The sequence below is a fragment of the Papio anubis genome, chromosome 12 (genome assembly GCF_008728515.1).
Source record: "Papio anubis isolate 15944 chromosome 12, Panubis1.0, whole genome shotgun sequence".
NCBI classification, from domain to species: domain Eukaryota; kingdom Metazoa; phylum Chordata; class Mammalia; order Primates; family Cercopithecidae; genus Papio; species Papio anubis.
In genome coordinates this window covers 9,057,171-9,079,659 of record NC_044987.1, presented here as the reverse complement: position 1 = coordinate 9,079,659, position 22,489 = coordinate 9,057,171, and the positions used below count along the sequence as shown (strand labels likewise).

At 38.1% G+C, this 22,489-nt stretch overlaps 1 protein-coding gene across 1 annotated transcript in view; it reads right to left on the bottom strand.

The window, feature by feature from the left end:
- Positions 1-8,896: 8,896 nt before the first annotated feature.
- The window catches only part of PATE2 (prostate and testis expressed 2), a 59,991-nt gene continuing 46,398 nt past the window's right edge, over positions 8,897-22,489 (bottom strand). The window contains exons 4-7 of the mRNA XM_031652820.1: positions 12,706-12,828; positions 12,536-12,559; positions 11,826-11,954; positions 8,897-11,470 (exon numbers count right to left, since the gene is read on the bottom strand). Of these exons, the coding sequence (XP_031508680.1) occupies positions 11,334-11,470; positions 11,826-11,954; positions 12,536-12,559; positions 12,706-12,757 (342 nt within the window). The 5' untranslated portion in view covers positions 12,758-12,828 and the 3' untranslated portion in view covers positions 8,897-11,333. The remainder of the gene's footprint in view (positions 11,471-11,825; positions 11,955-12,535; positions 12,560-12,705; positions 12,829-22,489) is intronic.

Sequence of the window (22,489 nt, the reverse complement as noted above, 5' to 3'; positions counted from 1 at the left end):
GAGAATAACAAAAGATGACCCGGTGGGGCATGTTTATGAATATGTTTGTCTGAACACCAAATATACGCCTTCCTGCCTTCATATATAGTAGCAGTCTACCTTCTTGTGATGTTCAGGACTAATTACTCCTTCCAGCATAGTAACTGCTTTCTGTCTGTTAGTCTACCGGCACAAGGAGCTCAAACTGTCCAGGAGGCAGCCATAGCTTTAAGTTTTGTGAGACACCTACTGAGTCACCTGATGAAAGGGTTTCTCTTCTGGATATCAGGACATCTAGAGGCACACAATGTCAAGCTGCAGGGCAGCAAACACAAATCCCCCAAGTCGTTTCCCAAATGGATCTCCAAACTTGTTGCAATGTTTCCAAAGTCACGTTTCTATCTGTCGGGGGCACTACACCATATAATGGTCATTGGTTTAATGTTCCTGGGTCTGAGAACTGGCTCAGGTATGAAAACTAGCCAAGGGATTGTGACTTGTCATTCGACAGTTGAAGCCTATATTCTGCTCATTCATTTTTTTATTTCTTTTGATCATATGTATTAAGCACTACTTTCAGAGGAGCACACAACTTGTTCCTAAGAAAACCATGTTTTATTCGTTATCTCTGTAGAGTTCTAAGGGCCAGGATTCTATGGCTACCATCCAGTCTTGCTACCCATTACAGAAATTTTGCCCACCTTGAATCTGATGATTAAATGCTGACACCTGGCTCTTCCTAGCTCGCGATCCTATCTTCCCCATTCTTACGGAGCCCAATTCTGTGGCAGCACCTCTTTCCATCAGCTCCAACCTACAGAAGAAAGTCACTAGTGATCTTCTCAATTATGCTGACAAATCCTTCACCTGCAGATTTTTACTTTCTTGATACAGGGCAGCAAGTAATGCTTCCAAACTTACTTAAGTGATTTACTCTAACATGCTGAATTCTATGAGCCTTTTGTTCCCTTCTTCCACAATCTGACAAGGCAGTTTTTGCATTTCTACTTTATTTAATGTGGGCTGACACTTTTTCCAGCGTCTCAAGAGCCATCCATCAGTGGATCAGTAACAATCAGTCTCCAGTGCACTTATCATGGGAAAGTGCCACCCTTTCTCCCTTATTTGGTTTCATATTCCATCCTTATCAATCCAGCACCCTCAGGATTTACTTCCGAGTATGTTCTCCTAGTTTTAGCCAGAATATGTTAGCTAGACTCTTCAGCTCCTTCAGTGTCAAACCGATCTCCTCCCTGAAAAAGAGCAGCACTTCCCCAGTTGGTCTATGATGAGCTTTGACCCAATTCATTGCTCTGGTTGCCAGCAGAGAAAGTACAGGCAGATCCTGGGAAAGTCAAGCATTATCCCGTAAGACATTTTTGTGGTCTTTCTATGCTGTTCTAGCAAAAAGACTGCTATCTTCTTGCATGGTCATTGGGACAAAAGAAGAATTTCAGGGCTTAAGGAGTTAAGTATACTAATCCAGATATCCCCATTATCCCAAGTCTCAGAGTCACACTCCTTCCTTATGAGGGCCCTGACTTTGGCTCAGGAGGCTTGTCTGGGCTAAGAATTTCATTCTGTATAAAGTTATCCAATCCTGAGAGTTGAATGCCATGCCTCATTATCAGCTGCAAGAAGTAAAGGTATTTCTAAATGCTGCCAAGAAAGGCCTCCGACTCACTTTGGTCTAAATTGGATTAATAAATATGAGCCTGCCATTTTCTGTCTTTGGTGCTCCAGTCGTGCTTAGCAACAGCCGTCCAATGCCACAATCCTTATCATCACTGTCATCTCTGTATTTCCCAGGAGGCAGAGATACCCACAAGCAAATGCATCTTCTTCCACCTCTTCTAAGTCCAAGTTCACCACAGTTGAAAGTTTTAACAATCACACTGCTACCACATATCAGCAATGTCAGTACTCCACCTACCACCACAGGGTACTCATTGACATTTAGCCAGTTGAACAATCCAATGGAATATTCCTTATTACGGCCTGCTTTTTGTGACCACTCCTGTTACCAACTGTCTTTGGCCAGGTTCCACAGAAGCAGAACCTGAGAAGAGGATTCTGGTGCAAATGACGCAGTGAGGAAGTGCTCTCAGGAGAAAACTATAAGGGAATGAGGCAAACAGGGTACAATGGGGTGATGCTTGAAGAAGATATGCTTCAGGTGAAGTCAGGCTTTGTCCAAAAGATAAGTCTGAAACATAAATGACACTATACCCAGCTCGAACTTGTGCAAGTTAACTTCCCTTTTATTTGCACATATCAGTCAACTGTTGGCTGTGGGGCACCCTTGGAGAGAGGGCAAACCTCCCAGTCATTTCAGGTGAGAAGCTCCTCCTGTCTGAGAGCAATGCTCAGAAGAGTGCAGCCATGAGTTGTTAGCAGGAAAGAAGCAAAGTTTCTTAAGGGCTGTGCTGTCAGTAGCTGACTGCTTAGCCATAATTCAATAGGGAGTTAATAACGTGGAGAACAGTGAGAGAGTACATTTTTATGTAACTTTGTAAGAAATAAGAACAAATTCATAATGTGTTAAAGTTATAACAATGGCTGCTAGATAAAGCAGAGGATGGCTACACACAGAAGGAAAGGAGACAGCTAGTCTCGACCATCCTTGCTTGTGTCTTCCAAGTCTCCTTCCAAAGGGATCTGTGAGGGCCACAGCCCCTGTGTAGCCACGTCCTCCACGACACGACCATATGGCCTTTTGCACTACAGCAGGCACCTGACACAAGTGCAGACAAATGTGTAGACTAGCAATGGATGTACGAAAGTATAACAAATAATGAGCTGGGACAATCAGATCATTTCTCCCAGGAATTTCAACTGGCGTATCAGAAAATAACCCATTATGAGCAGGGCCAAAATTGTAAACACGTCATGAAATCAAGGTGGGTCGAAAGCAAGCCAAAACCACGAGTATCACGAAGATACAAGAGGATAGGACATTTGTAAAATAAAGAATTATATTAGAAAAAAAAAAATCAGATGCAGATTTAAAAAAGAAAACAGCTGATTCTGGCTCAAAGAAATATATATGTGAAGTTTGAGTAATGGAATCATTGAAATCAAGGTTCAGCAATTTTTAAAAATATTTCTAACTTCTCATTCACTTTTAGCTTTTTAAATTCTATAACATTTTTAGATTCACAAATTGTGAAGATAGCACAGAGAAGATATTGTGAAGATAGCACATACCTACACCAAGTCCTCTAGCCCCCACCATCGTTAACATCTTACATGACTATAATACTGTTGTCATGATTAATGAATCAATATTGACACATTATTATTAACTACAGTCAATATTTTATTCATATTTTTTGACTTATACCCAATGTCTTTTTTCTATTGAAGGATACAATATTACATTTAATTGTCGTGTCTCCTTAGGCCCCTCTAGATTACTATGGTTTCTGAAAAATTCATTGTTTTTTTATGACTTTGAGTGTTCTGAAGGGTACTGATGAGAGGTTTTGTATTTGTCTGATACTTTTCTAATAATTATACTGAAGTATGCATTCTTGGGAGGAAGACTAAATCATACTAGGGTATTATTTACATAGTTTATCATATAACTTATAACTCAGCCTTGATCATTCAGCTGAGAATCTATTAGGCTTCTCTACCGTAAAGTTATTCCTTTCACCCCCTTTTCATACTATACTTTTTAGAAAGGAGTCACTGCACCGCCCACACTTAAGGGGTTATTTTATACCTCATTGAGGGTGGAGTCTCTAAATAATTTCAAATTCTGCATAAAATATTTGTTTATTCTCTCCCATTGTTTCCTATCATTTATTTATGCATTTATCTTGTATTCATGCTAATGTATTTTAACCTTTAGGCTTATTTTGTCATTCAAATTGATCCAGTTTGGGCCATTGGGAGATCTCTCAGTTTGTTCTATTTCCCTCTGATCTATCCCATCATTTAATTTCCTGCCCCAGTCCTACAATCAGCCATTTTTCCAAGGACCTCTGGTTTCTTTTTTTTTTTTTTTTTGAGAATGGTATTAGACACCACAGTCTGGGTGCTAGGGGTTCTCATTACTATTTCTGTCACTGTACCCAAGCCCTCATTTGACAGAGCAAGGAAATATATGTGTGTATAATAACTCATAAATATTTATACATATTTCTATTTCATTTATATACATATTTATAAATAATCTGTATTTATATGTAACTAAATATGAATTCATGCTGATGTCTAATTCATTACCTCATGGATCATTCTAGCATTTTTCTGTTGCTTATCTGTAACTTCTAACTCCAACAGTGAGAAACCTGGCTTCCACCAGCCCCCATTCATTTGCTTAGGAGTTCAATTACAGTGTATCTGTATAGCAGTATCAGAATTATTAACCTATAACCTTGGGGAAAACAACTTTACCAACTAGAGTGCAGAGCTTGCATACATTTTCTTTTGCCTTTAAGCTTATAGGCTCCAGTCATTTACAAAGTTACTCAGATCAGAAAGTTTTCCCCCAACCCAACTCAGAGACATTGTTTCACACATTTGTAACAGTTAAATCATTTTTGTCACATTCTGTATTCCTTCCTGAAATCCCCTGACTTCCTAAATGATTTTTTAAAATTCTCATACATTGGTTCATTCTTTGTGCAGTAAAGTTCTATGGGGTTTGATGAGTGCATAGTGTCATGTATTTACTGGTATAGTATCATACAGAATAGTTTCATCACCCTAAAAAATCTTTTATACTTTACCTATTCAATCCCTTTTTTCCTCTTAATCCACTGGCAGTCACTGATATTTTCACCAACCCTATACTTTGGTCTTTTCCAAAATGTTACAAAATTGGAATCAGAGTACACATGTTCCCAGACTTACAATGATTTGACTTACAATTTTTTTTTTAAACTTTAAGATGTATGAAAGCAATAAGCATTCAGTAAAGGCCATACTTTTAGTACCCATACAACCATTCTGTTTTTTACTTTCAGTACAGTGGTCAATAAATTACATGAGATATTCAACAATTTATTATAAAATTGGCTTTGTGTTAGATGCTTTTGCCCAACTATAGGCTAATATAAATGTTCTGAACACATTTAAGGTAGGCTAGGCTAAGCTACGATGTTTGGTAGGTTAAGTGTTTTAAATGCATTTTCAGTTCACAATATTTTCAATTTACAATTGTTATAACAGGATGTAACCCCATCATAAGTTGAGGAGCATCTGTACATAGCCTTCTCAGACTGGCTTCGTTAACTTAGCAATATTCAATTAAAATGTATCCATGTCCTTCATAGCTTGATAGATCATTTCTTTTCATCATTGAGTAGCATCCCACTGTTTGGATGTACCATAGATTACATATCCATTCACCTATTGATGGGTATCTTTGTTACTTCTTGTCTCAGGCAATTATGAATAAATATGATTTTAACATTTGTGTGCAGGTTTCTGTGTGGGCAGAACTGTTCAAATTGGTTGAGTAAATATCTAAAGGCATGATTACTGAATGACATAGCAAGAGTATAATCACCTTTCTAAGAAACTACCAACTGTCTTCCAATACAACATTACCATTTTGCATTCCTGCCAGCAACAGGTGAGATTTCCTATTGCTCTATATCCTTGACAAAAATTGCTACTGTTAGGGTTTTTTTATTTTTATTTTTTTGATTTTGACCATTTAAAATGTATAGTTGCATAATATTGTTGTTTTAATTTGCAATTCCCTAGTGAGATATGATGTTAAGCATATTTTCATATGCTTATTTACTACCTGTATATCTTTTTCTGTTCAGATTTTTTGGCCAATTTTTCTGGCCTTTTATTTTTATTATTTTTTTATTTTACTTTAAGTTCTGGGATACACGAAAGAACGTGCAGGTTTGTTACATAGGTATACATGTGCCATGGTGGTTTGCTGCGCCCATCAACCCATCATCTAGGTTTTAAGCCCAACATGCATTAAGTATTTGTCCCCTTGCCCCCACCCTCCGACAGGCCCTGGTGTGTGATGTTCCCCTCCCTGTGTCCACGTGTTCTCATTGTTCAACTCCCACTTATGAGTGAGAACATGCAGTGTTTGATTTTCTGTTCCTGTGTTAGTTTGCTGAGAATGATGGTTTCCAGCTTCATCCATGTCCGTGCGAAGGACATGGACTCATTCCTTTTTATGGCTGCCTAGTATTCCATGGTGTATATGTGCCCCATTTTCTTTATCCAGTCTATCATTGGTAAGTATTTGGGTTGGTTCCAAGTCTTTGCTATTGTAAATAGCACTGCAATAAACATGTATCCATGTGTCTTTATAGTGGAATGATTTATAATCCTTTGGGTATATACCCAGTAATGGGAATCCTGGGACAAATGGTATTTCCGGTACTAGGTCCTTGAGGAATCACCACACTGTCTTCCACAAGGGATGAACTAATTTACACTCCCACCAACAGTGTAGAAGTGTTCCTATTTCTCCACATCCTCTCCAGCACCTGTTGTTTCCTGACTTTTTAATGATCGTCATTCTAACTGGCGTGAGATGGTATCTCATTGTGGTTTTGATTTGCATTTCTTTCTCTAATGTCTGCCCTTCTTTTAGAAGCTAAGACTTCTGGTATGATGTTCGATAGAACTCGTGAGAGAGGACATCCTTGCTCTGTTCTTGATCTTAGGAGGAAAGCGTCCAGTTTTCATTGTTAAGTACAGTGTTAGTTGTGGGTATTTTTATAGTTGCTCTTTATCAAATAGAGGAAGTTCTCCTGTATTTCTACCTGTCTCAGGGTTTTTATCATGAAGGGATGTTGAATGTTTTTAGTGCCTTTTCTGCGTCATTTGATATGATCATGATTTTTTTCCTTTAGTTTCATGTTGTGGTGGATTACATTTGTCAATTTTTAAATCTTGAACCAAACTTGCATACCATAAATTAATCCCACTTGGTCATGGTGCATAATTTTTAATACAATTATGTATTTAATTTGCTATTTTTTTGAGAATTTTCTCAAGTCGGTCTATACTTTCCAACTCTCTGTTGAGATTTCCTCTCTATCCATTCATAGTTATCTTTTTTTTCAGTCCCTGAGAATATTTATAGTAGCTGTTTTAAATTCCTTGTCTACCAATTCCAACATGTGGATTATTGCAAGGCCTTTTTATATTGAATTTCTGAGACTTTGTCCACAGTTTTATTTCTATGAGGAAAAATATATGTGCCAGAAAACAGCATGATGCCAGTTTCCAAAACCCGGAATTTTCCACTGGTAAAATTGAAGTTATTTTAAAAGTTTATAGATTGAGCGAGAAAGAGAAGTGACGTGATGATAGATGAGAGATAAACAGTAAGTTTTGAATAAAAACAGAATTTCAAAATTTTCTTTTTTTCACTGAATATATTTTAGGATGCTTTCATGTCAATAATTTCACAATGACACTATCATCACTTCCTATGGATGTATTTCAGTATATGGATGTATCTTGTTTGATTTAAGTAATTTTGGTTATTTCTACCTTTTCACTTTCATTACCAACACTGCTGTGAAACTTCTTCATGTGTTTATTTTTTTTTTTTAACTTTGCCTCATTCTTTCCCCAAAATTAAGTTTGTAGTAAGAATTTTGGATCCAAATATATGCCAGTTCTTACAAATACTGCTATTTTCTTATTTGCTTTCAGAAAACCACTTATATTCCTATCAACAGTGTACATTTTCATCTTTGGCAATATCATAATGAGAAGCTAAAATTTTTTTGTTTACTTAACTTGCTTTTCCAAAATTAAAAATAAGATTGGATATTATCATATGCACTAACAATGTATATTTCTTCTGTGAATTACTTGTTAACATCTTTGTTTATTTTTTAGTTGGAGAGTTAATCTTGTTTTAATTTATATGAACGTGCTATTGGTATACTAAGGAGGTCAACCATTTATCGGCCTTATTTATTAAAAATATTTTTTCCATGAAGTAATTTATCTTCTTTTTTTGATGGTTTTGACTCACTAAGTATTTATTTTTGTATGCAGTCAAATCTGTTGATCTTGTCCTGTTTTGTGATGGCTGTCATAGTTAGAAAACCTTGTTTACCATTAAATTACATAAATATTTATAAATATTGCTAATATAAGAGTGGACACAGAATGAGAGCACTTTGGAATTACACAGATATTGGATCAGATTCCAGCTTTGCCATTAACTAGCTGTAACATATTGTATTTTTCAGAGATGGCTGCAACAATAGCTCCCATACCACAAGATCTTCTACAATTTTACTACTCTCTAATCAAAAGATTCGATTTAGAATCTGGCCAGGCTTGTAACTCACTTGTAATCAATAGAACATGGCAGAAGTGATGAAGCATGACTTCCAAGGTTAGGCCCTAAAATGAGACGCAATTCCTCTCTTGTCAGCTATACATTTACCTTTAGAGCCTTAAGCTACCATGCAAGAAGTTTGGGACCCCTATGCGGTGAAGGGGCCTGGGCTGCATGCAGGGTCTCCATGTAGGTGTTCTGACAAGAGCCCCAGGTGACATCACAACTTATACTACCATCAACTCCGAAGACATGTGAGTGGAGACACCTCCAAATGATTTCAGTTTCTAGCTGTTTCATCACTTTCAGTCTTGGAGTCTTCCCAGTTGAGGCCTTAGACATCACAGCACACAGACAAACCTACTGTATACTTTCTTAATTCCTGATCCATGGCACTAGTGAACACAACAATTTGTTATGCAGCAATAGTAACTAGAAAGCTTAATTGTGTGACATTTGACAAGTTACTTAACCAGTCTGTTCTTCAAGTTTCTCATCTATTGAACTGTCTTGTAATAACAGCTACTTTATGGGAAGTTAAGGTTACATGAGATCATATCTTAAAAATGCTTGACGTGTGCCTAGCACAGAACTACAAGTTCAAATAATGATAGCCACAACAAAAAGCAAGCTTTTCTTTATTACATTTACATGCGTAATACACGTGAAATTTATTTTGGTTTAATAGGTAAGGTTGTGTGAGTTATTTACCAGTCAATTACAAAGTAACAGATCGTTAGCCAAAGCATTGTCCTTTAAAAAGATATTTGAAGAAACAATTCTCTGTAGAATTATATATATATATATGAAAGAAGAACATGTGCATATCAGAGGATAAATTCTTGGTGTTTTATCATGTGGGTAAAGAAATTTTCACCTAACTTTTGCTACGTTTGTTTGATCAGGTTAGAAAATGGAACTGGGAAGAATATCCGAAGATAGGGTAAGGCACAGAAAACATTCTCCAAGGTTAGAGAAATGTTACCTAGTCGGTAAGGAAGCCTAAGAAGAAAGATTATCCTGACTCAGGAAGAGTTAGTTTAGACACTACACACACTATTACTTGGAAGTGCCAAAATGTAACTTCGTTTTCTAACCTGAACTCATTTTGTTTTAGAGCTCTGTTCACAGTGAGACAAAACACTTGGTCTCATCAGCTTAAAACTTAGAGAATAAGGGAATGAAGGGACGTGAGGGGGGAATTACTAACAAAAACATGGTCTCAGCTGAAGACTAGCTTTAGTTGGATCCCGTGGAAAAGCTCTGGGGTACAAACTGCACCACAGACTTAGTTCTACCTTAATACAAGGGGCCAGCCATTCATTTGCTGAGGCCCATATGCAGGTTGTGAGTTTAGCATCTGGGCAAGGCTGCTTCTATTAATATTTAGTAGAGAGAAATCTCCAAAGAAGTCAGTAACTGTGAGTTGTCATAAGCCAACACATGATGCAACTGGGTGCACTTATCAGCAAAGGGGATTTTGGAAGCCACCAAATTCAAATCCAAATCATCCACTACATAAAGACAAATTCAACGCTATAATGCTGAGAATGCCAAAGTGTGCTCTTGAAACATAAAGATTTTATAATTAAAACACTCTGCGTGCTCCACAAAACCAAACTTTGGCTTTGTTTAACATCGATTCAAAAATATTTTTAAAGTCTATTTTGAAAACCAAAGCTAAACAATATTTTCTTTTCTTTTTCTAGACTGACTTCTACCATCTCCATGATTCAATGGGGAGAGAGCTCTTACACAACCAGAGCCCATAACTCAAACTTAAAATATTAATGTTACGTTAGCTTTTCTAGTTTGCTTGTCTACCGTGAAACAGCTGTCTTCATATATCTTTCATCCTGACTCTTCAAAATCCAAATTGAGAATTCCTCAGAAAGCATTATATTCTCAGACGTAGACATGATAGGGTATACCAGACTACTCAGATAGAAGGTTGGTTGGTTCATTGTAAGAATTTTATGTGGCATAATATAAGAGAAAGAAGCTCATGGAAGACCAGGACCAAGAACTGCAGTCAGCCTCATAAGGACAGAAACACCAGGGTTAGTGTGTATCCAAGGAAAACGTGCCACGTTGGCCACAGGTGTGCTCCAGCATCAATGCTACTTAGTTTCTCTTCCTATCTGTTTCTCTCTGTGTCTGCCTGCTTCTCTTCCCACCACTGTTACCCCTATATGCTACCTTTCTCACACTTTCTGCATACTCATAACTTCCTCTTACACAGGGCACTCTGTTACTTGAACGCTACCTCATGGTATCTATTTACATCCTATTATCTTCAACTACCATGCCACCTGCCACATTATCAGCATTTTGTTTTCTCAGTCCCATGAGAAGAACCTGACTAGCCATCCTTAAAAAAACACTCTGTTCCCAATCTAATCACCTAGTTCAACCATGTGCCCAAGGCTGCCTGGCCGGCCAGGGCAATGATAATTCAAGCCAATTCTACCCACAGCAAGTTATCTCTCAGATCTTAGTTTTTACCAATTGAAATGCCCTCTGAAATTTTCTCTAATGCCTTATCCCTGTCTGTTCAGGTTTTTTTCTGCCCTGAGGTTCCCCCAAGAGCTCTATCAGAGAAAGACTTGGCCCATGCCGCCAACACACTGGGAAGCTGGGGTTAGCCCTCTCCAGAACCCATGGGCAAAAAAAGACAGTGCTAGAAAGTGTCGGGGCTAATCCAAAGAGAATTCCAACTGAGAGAAGAGTGTAGATGAGGATACAGGATACTCACAGAAATCTCAGTACAAATTGGAGATTATTATGGCCCAAGTGTTCACATTTTCATACAGGAGATAACAAATGACTAAGTCTGAGCTTATTCATGGCAGTATCACGTAAGGAGAGCAAAACCCCTCCCACCTGTGAGTGACAGGGATGTGCAAAGAGTGAGTCTAGGGCTCCATCATCACTAGGCTCTGCTGGCTTTCTCACTCTCTACCATTGCATAGAAGAAGAGAGCAAAATTCAGGTTCAGGGAAGAGGAAAAAAAGGGTAGTGGTTGAAAAAGAACCCCAAATCCAGGAGATACACAGAGCTAAACTCCCTCAGGGAGGTTGCAGTAGTTACTATGATTACAACAGATGAGCTCTGCCCTCTTCGAGAACCCCAAGAAGTTGATTTCCTCACAGTTGGTCATACACGACAGTTTTGAATAATGATACAGGCTCTGCCCTGAGGAGGTAAGAAAGAGGAAATACGATCATAATGACCTCATTTCCTTTCACTGCATTCTTAGGAGTAATCTGTTTTTGTGTCCTCACTAACCTTTCTCTAGGCCCAAATGAGTTCCAAAGCTGAGTCTGTTCATTGCTGACCCAGAGAGTAGATTTTATTCCCTGCCAGGTAAGGGACATCAGCCTCTTTTTCACCCAATATGGTCTTAAGGAAAAGTCTGTCTTTGCCATCCCCTCATGACCACCCCATACTCATCCATCCCATTCACCCACTCACTCTGAGGGCAAAAGAACACCACTGTTTCTCAGGGATGGTGGTGGTGATTTTCCAGTCACTCTATACTCCACATTACCTGTAACTGTAAGGACGTAAAAGTTCTCAACTGCACAGGACTGTTTAGGCTTCAGGGAGCAGGATGACATGACATCATAGCATAACCCGAGATGATATTTTTTACATTTATAACACATTATTTCAGTCGCTGTCAGATACAAAAAGAGGTGCTTAGAGGATGCAGTCTTGAGAACATTCTCTGGGGCTGGGGGCTTCACTACAGGAACTTACTCTTGCCTAGTGGTTCCTAACATTTTTTGGACCATGGACTCCTGGTAATCTTGAGAAAGACAGGGATCATCATGCTGTGGTCCTCCCCATGTACACATTAATACATTTGTACACATTTTCTCCAATTAAAAAAATCTTGTGAAAGATAACCTGTGCAAACATAAATCAAATACTGTATACGACTTCGGGAGGTTCTCATGAAATTTATCCATGGACCTCCAGTAATGAACCCCTTATCTAGCCTGATGATTTTGCCGAGTAATAGGTAAAAGAAAGTAAAGTGGATCTTAGCCTCCTTACTCTAAGAAATGGACAAAACAGGTCTGGCAGGAGGCGAAACCCCTAGGATTCTATAATAAGAATGGATTACAGGGCTCTCTGAAGATGAAGGGAAGGTTGGCTCCTAAATATGTCATAAATCACCTGTTTACCAAGGTAAACAGGTAAACTTGTCTGAAGTCCTGTTTACCAAGGACTTCAGACAAGCCATGATTGTACCTTCTACACGGTCATGAAGTTCACCTGTGAAAAGAAGAAAAACCTTCCTTGTTATAATCTCACATACATTTGCCACTGCCCCAAGAGCCAATTTTGAAAACTTCCTCTTCCCCCAGCATCTGTCCATCTCTTAACCAACCACCAGCTTCCCCTCTGTCTCCAGGACTTACCCCAATATGGGCAGAGCAGAAAGATTGTGCTCAGCAGAAAGAGAACAAGCATCCTGGAGCTTCTGTCGGGTGCAGCTTCCTCTGGAAGGAGCGAGTTGTTCTTTCGTGATCTGAGCTAGTCATCTAAATTATATAGTCATAAAATTTCAGGGACAGATAGTATGACAATGTTCCCAGAGCCAAACCACCATATCTGATTGCTGCACAGCATTCTAAAGAGGGTACTCACTTTGATTTTGTGCAAATCCTCTAATGAAAATGAAATTGTAATGTTCCTGATTTACCAGACCTGCTCCTACTTCAATATTGCAGAGTTTAAAAAAGTATTTTCAACTTCTCATTTTAGATTCAGGGGGTACATGTGCAGGATCGTTACAGTAGTATACAGCTTGATGCTGAGGTTTGGGGTACAAATGATCCCATCATCTGGGTAGTGAACATAGCACCCAACAGTTAGTTATTCAGTCTTGCCCAGTCCCTCCTCACAATGTTGCAGATTTTAGTACATCTGGGAGGCATTCTTTACAGCTTCTTGTGTTTCATCCTCATTGAGCAATCTAACAGCAAGTCTTATCCATTTTACCTACTAACTTCTCACATGGGTTTATTACTCTCTGTCGCCACTGCCATTACCATAATCCAATCTATCATCCTGTCTTGCCTGGACAAAGCAATGGCCTTATTTTTGGCCTCCATGCTTCTCCCCTGCCCCTTCACAATCATTTCTTCATAAAGCAGTCAGAGAACAAGTCATAGATGCCACACCCCTGCTGAAAACCCTCTGATGACTTTTTATTACCTTTGAAAGAAAATCCAGAGTTTTTATCATAGCCATCAACGGCTTCCTCATTATGAGCAATGGCCTCCTCTCCAATCCCCTTTCTCTCCGCTTTTCACTTGCTCACTCAGGTCTTTGCTCAAATGTCACCCCCTCAGACACAGCAGCATTTTCGGCTCAATCTCTAGAAAATGACAGCCTTCATTTCCTACCCTTTCCCCTGTTTTATGTTTTATAGCAATTCTCATTAGCTGATCTTACATTCCTATTGGCTCACTTTTTTACTCCTCCACTAGAACAAAGCAAGGAGTTCCTTTGATTTATCATGGCACACTTGGCATCTAGAGGCTGGGAACAAAGGAAATGCCCAACAAATATTTGTGAGAGGAATCAATAATGTTCTTCCCATATCCTGCCTTGCATCCCTCCAGTCCATTCTCCACAGAGCATCCAACTTTATTAGATTGGTTTTTTGAACTATAATAAAGATGAGAAATGAGACTTTCTACATTCCAGCAAGGGTTCCAAGATAGTAGGTAGCGAGTGTTTCACATTTCACAGGAAAATGCTATGCTACTTAGGCAGATTTACAAAGAAAATCAGTGAGACTGTGTTTAATATCCTGGACTTGCTGTCCACCTGGAGGGTATAAATAAACAGTGAAGTGCCAGAAAATAAAATGGAAGGAGTTTCTATAGTCTAGGGTGAGGGTTACTTTTCTATATATGGCTCAAAACATAGAACCATTAAAAAAATGATTACTTATATTTTTAAAAAGTCTTCTACATAAATGGAAAACCAATCATTAATCCATAAGCAAAGCCCAAATAACAAATAAACCATTAAAAATATTTGCAACTCGTATCTCAGACTAAGGGCTAATCTCCCTATTATACAAAGATATTCCAGAAAGTGATTTTTAAAGGACTAACAATTCAAAGGGGAGGGAGGCAGTCAATAATAACGTCATAGTTCACAGAACAAAAAAACCAAAAATGCTTCTTAAACACATGAAATATGGTGACCCTTACTCCTAATTTTAGTCATGTACATTAAAACTAAATTCAGATATTAGTTTTACTTAAGAGATTGACAATAATCAGAATTTGATAACACAACTGTGTTGGCAAGATTGGAGTAAAACAAGCACTGTCATACACTGCTGATAGGTCTGTAACTTCATATATCAGTACAGAATAAAATTAGACAATAGCTCTCAAAATTATAAAGAAATTGTCATCTTGGCCCAGTAACTGCATAAGAATTTTCTTGCACATTTGGCCTTGTTTCTAGGATTCTTCAGGGAAAAAAGTAGATAGATGAATAGATGACAAATACCTTGTGAGTTCCTGTTGATATTTTCAATTGAAATTCAAGACTGCAAAGTTTTAACTTTATATTACAACTGTACCTCTTTTGTTTTACACTGAGAATTCTACTTCTCAAGGACACAGAATTAGAACAGAATTAGAATGATATATATGGTATATAAGATGTAAGACAGAATATTACATGTATATGAATTATAATATGGAATATACAGGATAGAATGAAATTAGAATTCAATAGAATTAGAATGTCCTATAATCAATCATTTGCTTTATCCCACATTAAACACCTACAAGCCTCAGCATAACAATACCGTCACTAATGGTGGTTACTAAAATAGTTGTAAAATTTTGTCTATGCTCTTTATTTTCTCAACCACTACCACCTGCATTTTTTTATGGTTATACAATATCTAATTATCCAACTCTATGGTCACTACATACTACACTCTCTGCCTTTTAATCTTTACTTAGTCTTTGTTCTACTAGTAAGTTTATATTTAAACTTGACCATCAGTCCTATGTTGAGGTCTCGCTAGTCATTTTGTCTATCTGAAGTACTTTTTCTTGATTCATTGTTCAGAAAGAAATTATAAAAATAATAATTCTGAAATTCTGGTATGTCAAAAAACTTTATGTTCTTTACACTTCAAAGTAATTTTCTGTCCCTTATAAGTTGTACGACCTTTTGACTTAAAAGCTCAAAGGATTTTTTTTAAGTTCACTAACTTTACAAGGCCATGTGTTTGTTTTGATCACTCTGTCAGTATTCTCAGGTACACAGTATGCTGTTTCAATGGGAAGTTTCTGTTCTTCAGAAAAGTTTTATTATGGTTATTAATTTTTAATACTTGTCTGTTCTTTTTCTTTTTTTCAAGAGCTTCTATCATTTGTATAGTGAATCTTTTTTATTTTAAAAAACTCACTTTTTATGTCTTTAAATTTCATTATTCATTTATTTTAGATTTTAAATTTTTCTTCTTTTTCACTTTCTCTTTCTCTTAATTTAATATTTCATTATTTGCTCTCATGCTTCTTATATTTTGTATGGGAGAGCAGTGCACCATGGGCCCAGAGCATCACTGCACGTTCTTGCTGGGGATGCCAAAAATGTGAGGCTCTGGCTGCTTTTCACCCAGGCCATATCTCAGGGTTATGTTTGCAGTGAGGAACCTTGAAGAATGTGGTAACAAAGAGTAGGGTTGATTCCACTTAGTATACAACTGGTAGATTCCTCTAGTATAGTGTTCCTAAGCTTCACCACAAACCCACAGTGTGACAGCATCGACCTGGGCCTCATATATTTCCCACCATGAGACTCAGGGAACCAGAGGAGTACTGCAAATCAACATGAAGCGCTGGCTTCTGCTTTTGCTGTGAGTGCTAAAATCCTTTGTTTTTGGTTGTTGTTGTTAGTTTGTTTTGGTTTTGTTTGTATGTTTGTTTGTTTTTGAGACAGAGCCTTGCTCTCTCACCCAGGCTGGAAAGCAGTGGTGCAACCTCTCACTGCAACCTCCACCTCCCAGGCTTAAGCGATCCTCCTGCCTCAGCCTCCCAAGCAGCTGGGATTAAAGGCATGCACCACCACGCCCAGCTAATTTTTTGTATTTTTAGTAGAGATGGGGTTTTGCCACGCTGGCCTGGCCTCAAGTGATCCGCTCTTACCTCAGCCTCCCAATATGCTGGGATTATAAGCAGAGCCACTGCACCTGGCCTTTTTGTTTTTAACCCAGGGGTTTTGTTTCTTCCACCAGCATCCATCAAACAATAACAGGCTAGCTTGGTAGCTTGCAAGTAGGATAAAATCCAGACCCTTAATAGTCCTTAACAGTTTGAGAGATGAAGATGAGATAATGACAGACACCATCTCTCTGGAAGGTAAAGGACAAGGGCTCCCACATGACAGGACTAAGAGATAATAGAAGACATCCTGGAATCCAGTAGCAAGTGCTTGCACCCAAACTCATGGGAGGTAAGGGAACCCCAGCGTGTTATCTGCTTGTATTAGTTTTCTATTGTTGCATAGAAAATTACTATAAGTGTAGTGGCTTAAAGCAACACATATTTTATTATTTCACAGTTTCTATAATTCAGAAGGTTGGACACAGTATAACTAGATTTTCTGCTCAGGGTCTCACCAGGCCGAAATCCAAGCATCATCCAGGGATATGGTTCTTATCTGGAGTCCAGGACCTAACAACACATTCCAACAACCCTGAATCACTGAATCCTGCCAACTGCTATGTGACTGAGATTGGAAGCAGATTCTTTCCCAGTTGAGCCATGAAAGAACTATGTCCTAACCAACAACTTGATTACAATCTGGGAGAGACACTGAACCAAAGGACCCAGCTAAAACACACTCAGATTCTGACCAACAGAAAATAATAAATTTTACTTTTTCAAGTTATTAAGGTTTGAGAAATTGGTTACACAGCAATACATAACTGTATTAGCAGAAAGCACCAAGAATTACAGGACAAACTATGGCAGCTCATGTGGAGACAAAAAGAAAGAGCCTCAGATGCTGGGAGGCCTGTGTGGGTGAGGCAAAGTGCCACAGGGGACAAAAAGCCTTCCACTTCTCCAGTTATCCCTCCAAGGCAACTTTCTCCTCCTCCTTGCGTATTCTACACCCCTGAGAATAACAAACTCCTTGTAGCTATTGTAACCCCAAAAGTCTGCATTAAACAATTTGCTCTTCTTCCTGTAGGGAAAAAAATTCAAAGGATAGAGTCTAGGCAAAACTTGCAGTGGAATCCAAACAACAGCTACAGGAACCCCTACAGCTGCGTTGGAAGCTGTAGGGCCAGCTGTGTCTCACTTTTTACCTGGAGGGCCCCATAATCCTAATGACCTCTTCTAGCTGCACACCTCTGTGACTGCTGATTTTGTCACCCGGAGACTCTAGGAACCAATAGACAACCTCCACCCAGAGACATTCATTGGTGTCACCTCCCTGACAAAGCTACATGCCTTTTGAAAAGTATCTATTGACATGCTATTAAGCTTTCATGAAAATGGAATGCCTAGGAAGAATCAATATCATTAAAATGACCATTTTCCCAAAGCAGCACAATTCCTATCACATTACCAATGCCATCTTTCACAGAATTAGAAAAAGCAATCCTAAAATTTATATGGAACCAAAAAAGGGCTCAGATAGCCAAAGCAATCCTAAGCAAAAAGAACAAAACCAGAGGCATCACATTACCTGACTTCAAACTATACTACAAAGCTATAGTTACCAAAATAGCATGGTACTGATATAAAAATAGACACATAGGTCAATGGAACAGAATAGAGAACCCGGAAGTAAAGCCACAGACCTATAACCAATGGATCTTTGAAGAAGTCACCAAAAATATGCACTAGGGAAAGGACACTCTATTCAATAAATAGTTCTGGGAAAATTGGCTAGCCAGATGCAGAAGAATCAAACTGGACCTCTACCTCTCATCATACATGAAAAGTAACACAAGATGGATTAAAGACTTAAACGTAAGACCTGAAACTATAAAATCCTAGAAGAAAACCTAGGAAAAACCCTTCTGGACATTTGTCTAGGCAAGAAATTTATGACCAAGTCTTCAAAAATAAATGCAATGAAAACAGAAATAAACAAATGGGACTTATTAAACTAAAAAGCTTCTGAACAGCAAAAGCAACAATCAAGAGAGTAAACAGACAACCTATAGAATGAAAAAAAATTTCCAACAAAGGGCTAATATCCAGTATCTATAAGGAACTCAAGCAACTCAACAAGAGAAAAACAACCCCATTAAAAAGTGGACAAAGGACATGAACAGACACTATTCAAAAGAAGACATACAATTGATCAACAAACATGAAAAACTGCTCAACATCGATAATCATCAGAGAAATGCAATTTAAGACCACAATGAGATACCATCTTACACCAGTGAGAATGACTACTATTAGAAAGTCAGAGAAGAAGTAGGGATAGCCAACGGGAACAAAAATATGTTTAGGTAGAATAAATAAGATCTAGTCTTTGATGGCACAACGGGTTGACAATAATTTACTGTATATTTTAAAATAACTGAAAGAGTGTAATTGGGTTATTTGTAACACAAAGAAAGGATAAATGCTTGAAGTAGCGGATACCTCATTTACCCTGATGTGATTATTATGCATTGTATGCCTGTATAAAAACATCTCATATGCTCCATAAATATATACACCTGTGATGTACCCACAAAAAAATTAAAACTTTTTATTGAAAAGTTGAGAAACAACAGATGTTGGCAAGAATTTGGAGAAAAGGGAATGCTTATACACTGTTGGTTGGGAATGTAAATTAGTACAGCCTTTGTGGAAAACGGTATGGAGATTTCTCAAAAAACTAAAAATAGAACTACCATATGATCCAGCAATCCCACTACTGGATACATACTCTAAGGGAAAGAAATTATTACATCAAAAAGACACCTGCACTTATATGTTTACCACAGCACCATTCACAATACCAAGGATATGGAATCAACCTAAGTGTCCACTAACAGATAATTGGATAAAGAAAATATGGTACATACATACCGTGGAATACTACTCAGCCATAAAAAATAATGAAATTTTGTTAATTGTAGCAACATGGATGGAACTCGATCCCATTATCCTAAGTGAAATAACTTAGAAACAAAGTTAAATACCACATGTTCTCACTTCTAAGTTCACTATTTGGGTGATGGGTTCACTAAAAGCCCAGACTCCACCTCTACACAATATACGCATGTAAGAAATCTGTACCTGTACCCCTTAAACCTATAAAAATAAATTTTTTTAAGAGAGGAAAACAAAAAATAAAATTGAATGCCTGACCCAAGAAAGCCTTGTAACATTCTGGACTGCTATTTCCTTTTTGGGGTGGGAAAACTCAGACTCAATAACCAACCAGGTGGCCAGGGCCCAAAACCCTCAACAAGCAAAGGAAATTGTACATTCAGGAATGCAGGTGGCCTGGCCTGAATAACATCTCAGCTTTGATGTAAAGGTAGCAGCCATCCCCCTCCTCTACCACCCGAAGTGAACCTACTGGCTCAATGGATCCCTTAATTTACAGAGCTTTCTGTAATTGCACGGGCCTGAGTCACTGAGAATGTAAATTAGTACAACCTTTGTGGAAATCAGTATGGAGATTTTCCAAGCTGAAACCCAGTGGTATCCATCCCAGCTATGCAAAACTCAACGTATATGTGGTTTCTCTGCTCAGTGGGCAAAACTCAAGGGTCTGTTCATAACTCTGGCCAATACTTTTCTTAAAGACCCTTGTTGAATTTTTACTTAACATTGGCTGTTGACAATATCCAAGCAACCTTGTCTGCTACTTGGAAGACTAGAGACTAGCAGATTAAAGATACCCTTTTGTGAGGATGCAAAACAAATTAGACCATTTGCTTCACTCATGTAAATGCCCATGGTAAGGGCTCATTCCCTGGTGAGACCAACTGGAGTCCAGTTGCTGATAAAATTGTCACCATTGTCACCTAAATCATTGCACTGGACATGACAATGTATCCACCATTATGGACTAAACACAAAGTGAAGAACTATATTTCTGATGTAGAAGCTACCATTGCGTGCCAGACTTCTTAACTCCTGCCAAAAAATGTCCCAACCTATTTGTCTCACAGCAGAGGAAGCCACTTTACATGGGGCATTGGCCCTGCCTACTTGTGACAGGTTAGTTGCATCAGACCTTGGCCTCACTCTCAGGGCTATCTCTTGGATTCCTCCACTGTTCACTGTTAGATAGAAACTAAATAAAGACTCAAAGGAGCATGCCAATTCATAAGTATAGAATTAGCTGATTTTATTATTGAGCAAAGCAAATACCCCAAATGCCTGCCAGTAGCCAGCAATTGGCTAAAGCCAATTTTCAGCTCTGTTTATCTGATTAAAGTCACCAGCTGTTATGCAACCACAAACAACAGATATTCAGTTTGCATCAGTAGTTACATTGATTTTACACTGACATCCCATTTTTCATGATTCTTTATCAGGCTACTCTGACTCTTCATAATTCTTTATAAGTGCTTCCTATAGTTGCCCTTGACAGTGTATCTTGCACATATGATTGGTCACATCTTTCAACATTCACCAGTAAGGTTAGAATAAATTCAGTTTCCTGATTATCAATCCTCCTTTGATACTCCTTTATACTGCCAGATTTTCTGCACAGTTTGCATTGCAGTGTTAATTTCTCTTTGAGCTGTTTTTCATTTTCTGTATATCCAGCATGTTCAAAACAGTTTACATAATGGAAAATTAATTAATGTTATAATATAATGAATTTTCAAAATGTTAAGCATATTAGCTTTAGGTGACTAGCACTGGAAAATATCATAGCAGTTTGCAGAGTCAAAGCAGAGTATTGATTAGCTAGCCATACATAAGAATTCATCATACAAAAAATTTATTCTTAATCAACATACGTAACAACATTACAAATTGATTAGTTTTGGTAGGTTATTTTTCTGAGAGCCTTATGATTTAAAAGCTATTCTTCAGTTTTATTTTACTTTTTCCAGTCGATAGCTAAAAGAAAACCTGCTTCTCTACTTGCAACACTTCTGACACCAAATTTGTGAGTTTGCTATATCAAGCAATTCCCCAGTTTTCTGCAGACATCAACTAGATGTCCTACAATTTAATTCAATTCTGACACTACCCAGATTTAATGCAGACACCACAGGTTAAGGGTTCAGTCCCACAAGACTGCCCCCAAATTCAGACCGTAGTTACAAGTACTGGGTGCCCAGGGAACCCACATTTCTGTCCAACTTGGCTACAAATCAAGAATTCTCACAACTCCTTCATGTTTACTACTCTGCAAACATTCTTTTAGAACTCATGGAAACACTATACTTACATTTACAGGTTTATTATAAAGAAACAGATGAACAGCATGTATATGTTGAAGTACATACGGTGAGGTCCAGAAGGGTCTTGAGCACAGAATCTTGTGACTCATGAAGTTAGGGCACGCCACTCTTCCAGTATGTGGATGCATTTGCCAACCTGAAAGCTCTGAGCCCCATAGTTTAGGAATGTTTATGGATGCTTCATGATACAGGGACAATCAATTTTTAACTCAATCTCCAGTACCCTTCCCATCTCTGGAGGAAGTTCCAAGCTTCTAATCATGGCTTTGTCTTTCTGGTGAGCAGCCTGCATCCAGGAGTCCACCAAGAGTCACCTCACTAGAACAAAAGATTTGCCTGTCACCAAGAAAATTCCAAGAGACTAGGAGCTCTGTGTCAGGAACCAAGGCAGATTTATTCTTACATCACAAAACCTAATATATAATCATCATTAGTGACTTGTTAGTCAAAAGCCTTGATTTGGATATTTTCTTGCATGGCCCAATATACTTCTTGAGTATATCTACCAATTCTGTGAGTGATATTCCCACAGGTTAAACCAAGGTTGATAGAAAGAATCCTGCCTTCTCAAGCAATGTTTCTAATATAAGACACACATTTGCCACCAAGCAATTATCAGTAATTAAAGTTCTATTATGCGGTACTCGTTGGAAGTTACATATAGAACTATTGAACTGCAAGAAACAGGGTATGGCTTATTTTAAACCTTGGGTACAAATCCATCCAATGAGGTGTCATCTCCAACACTTGGGGTTACATTTTGACATCAGATT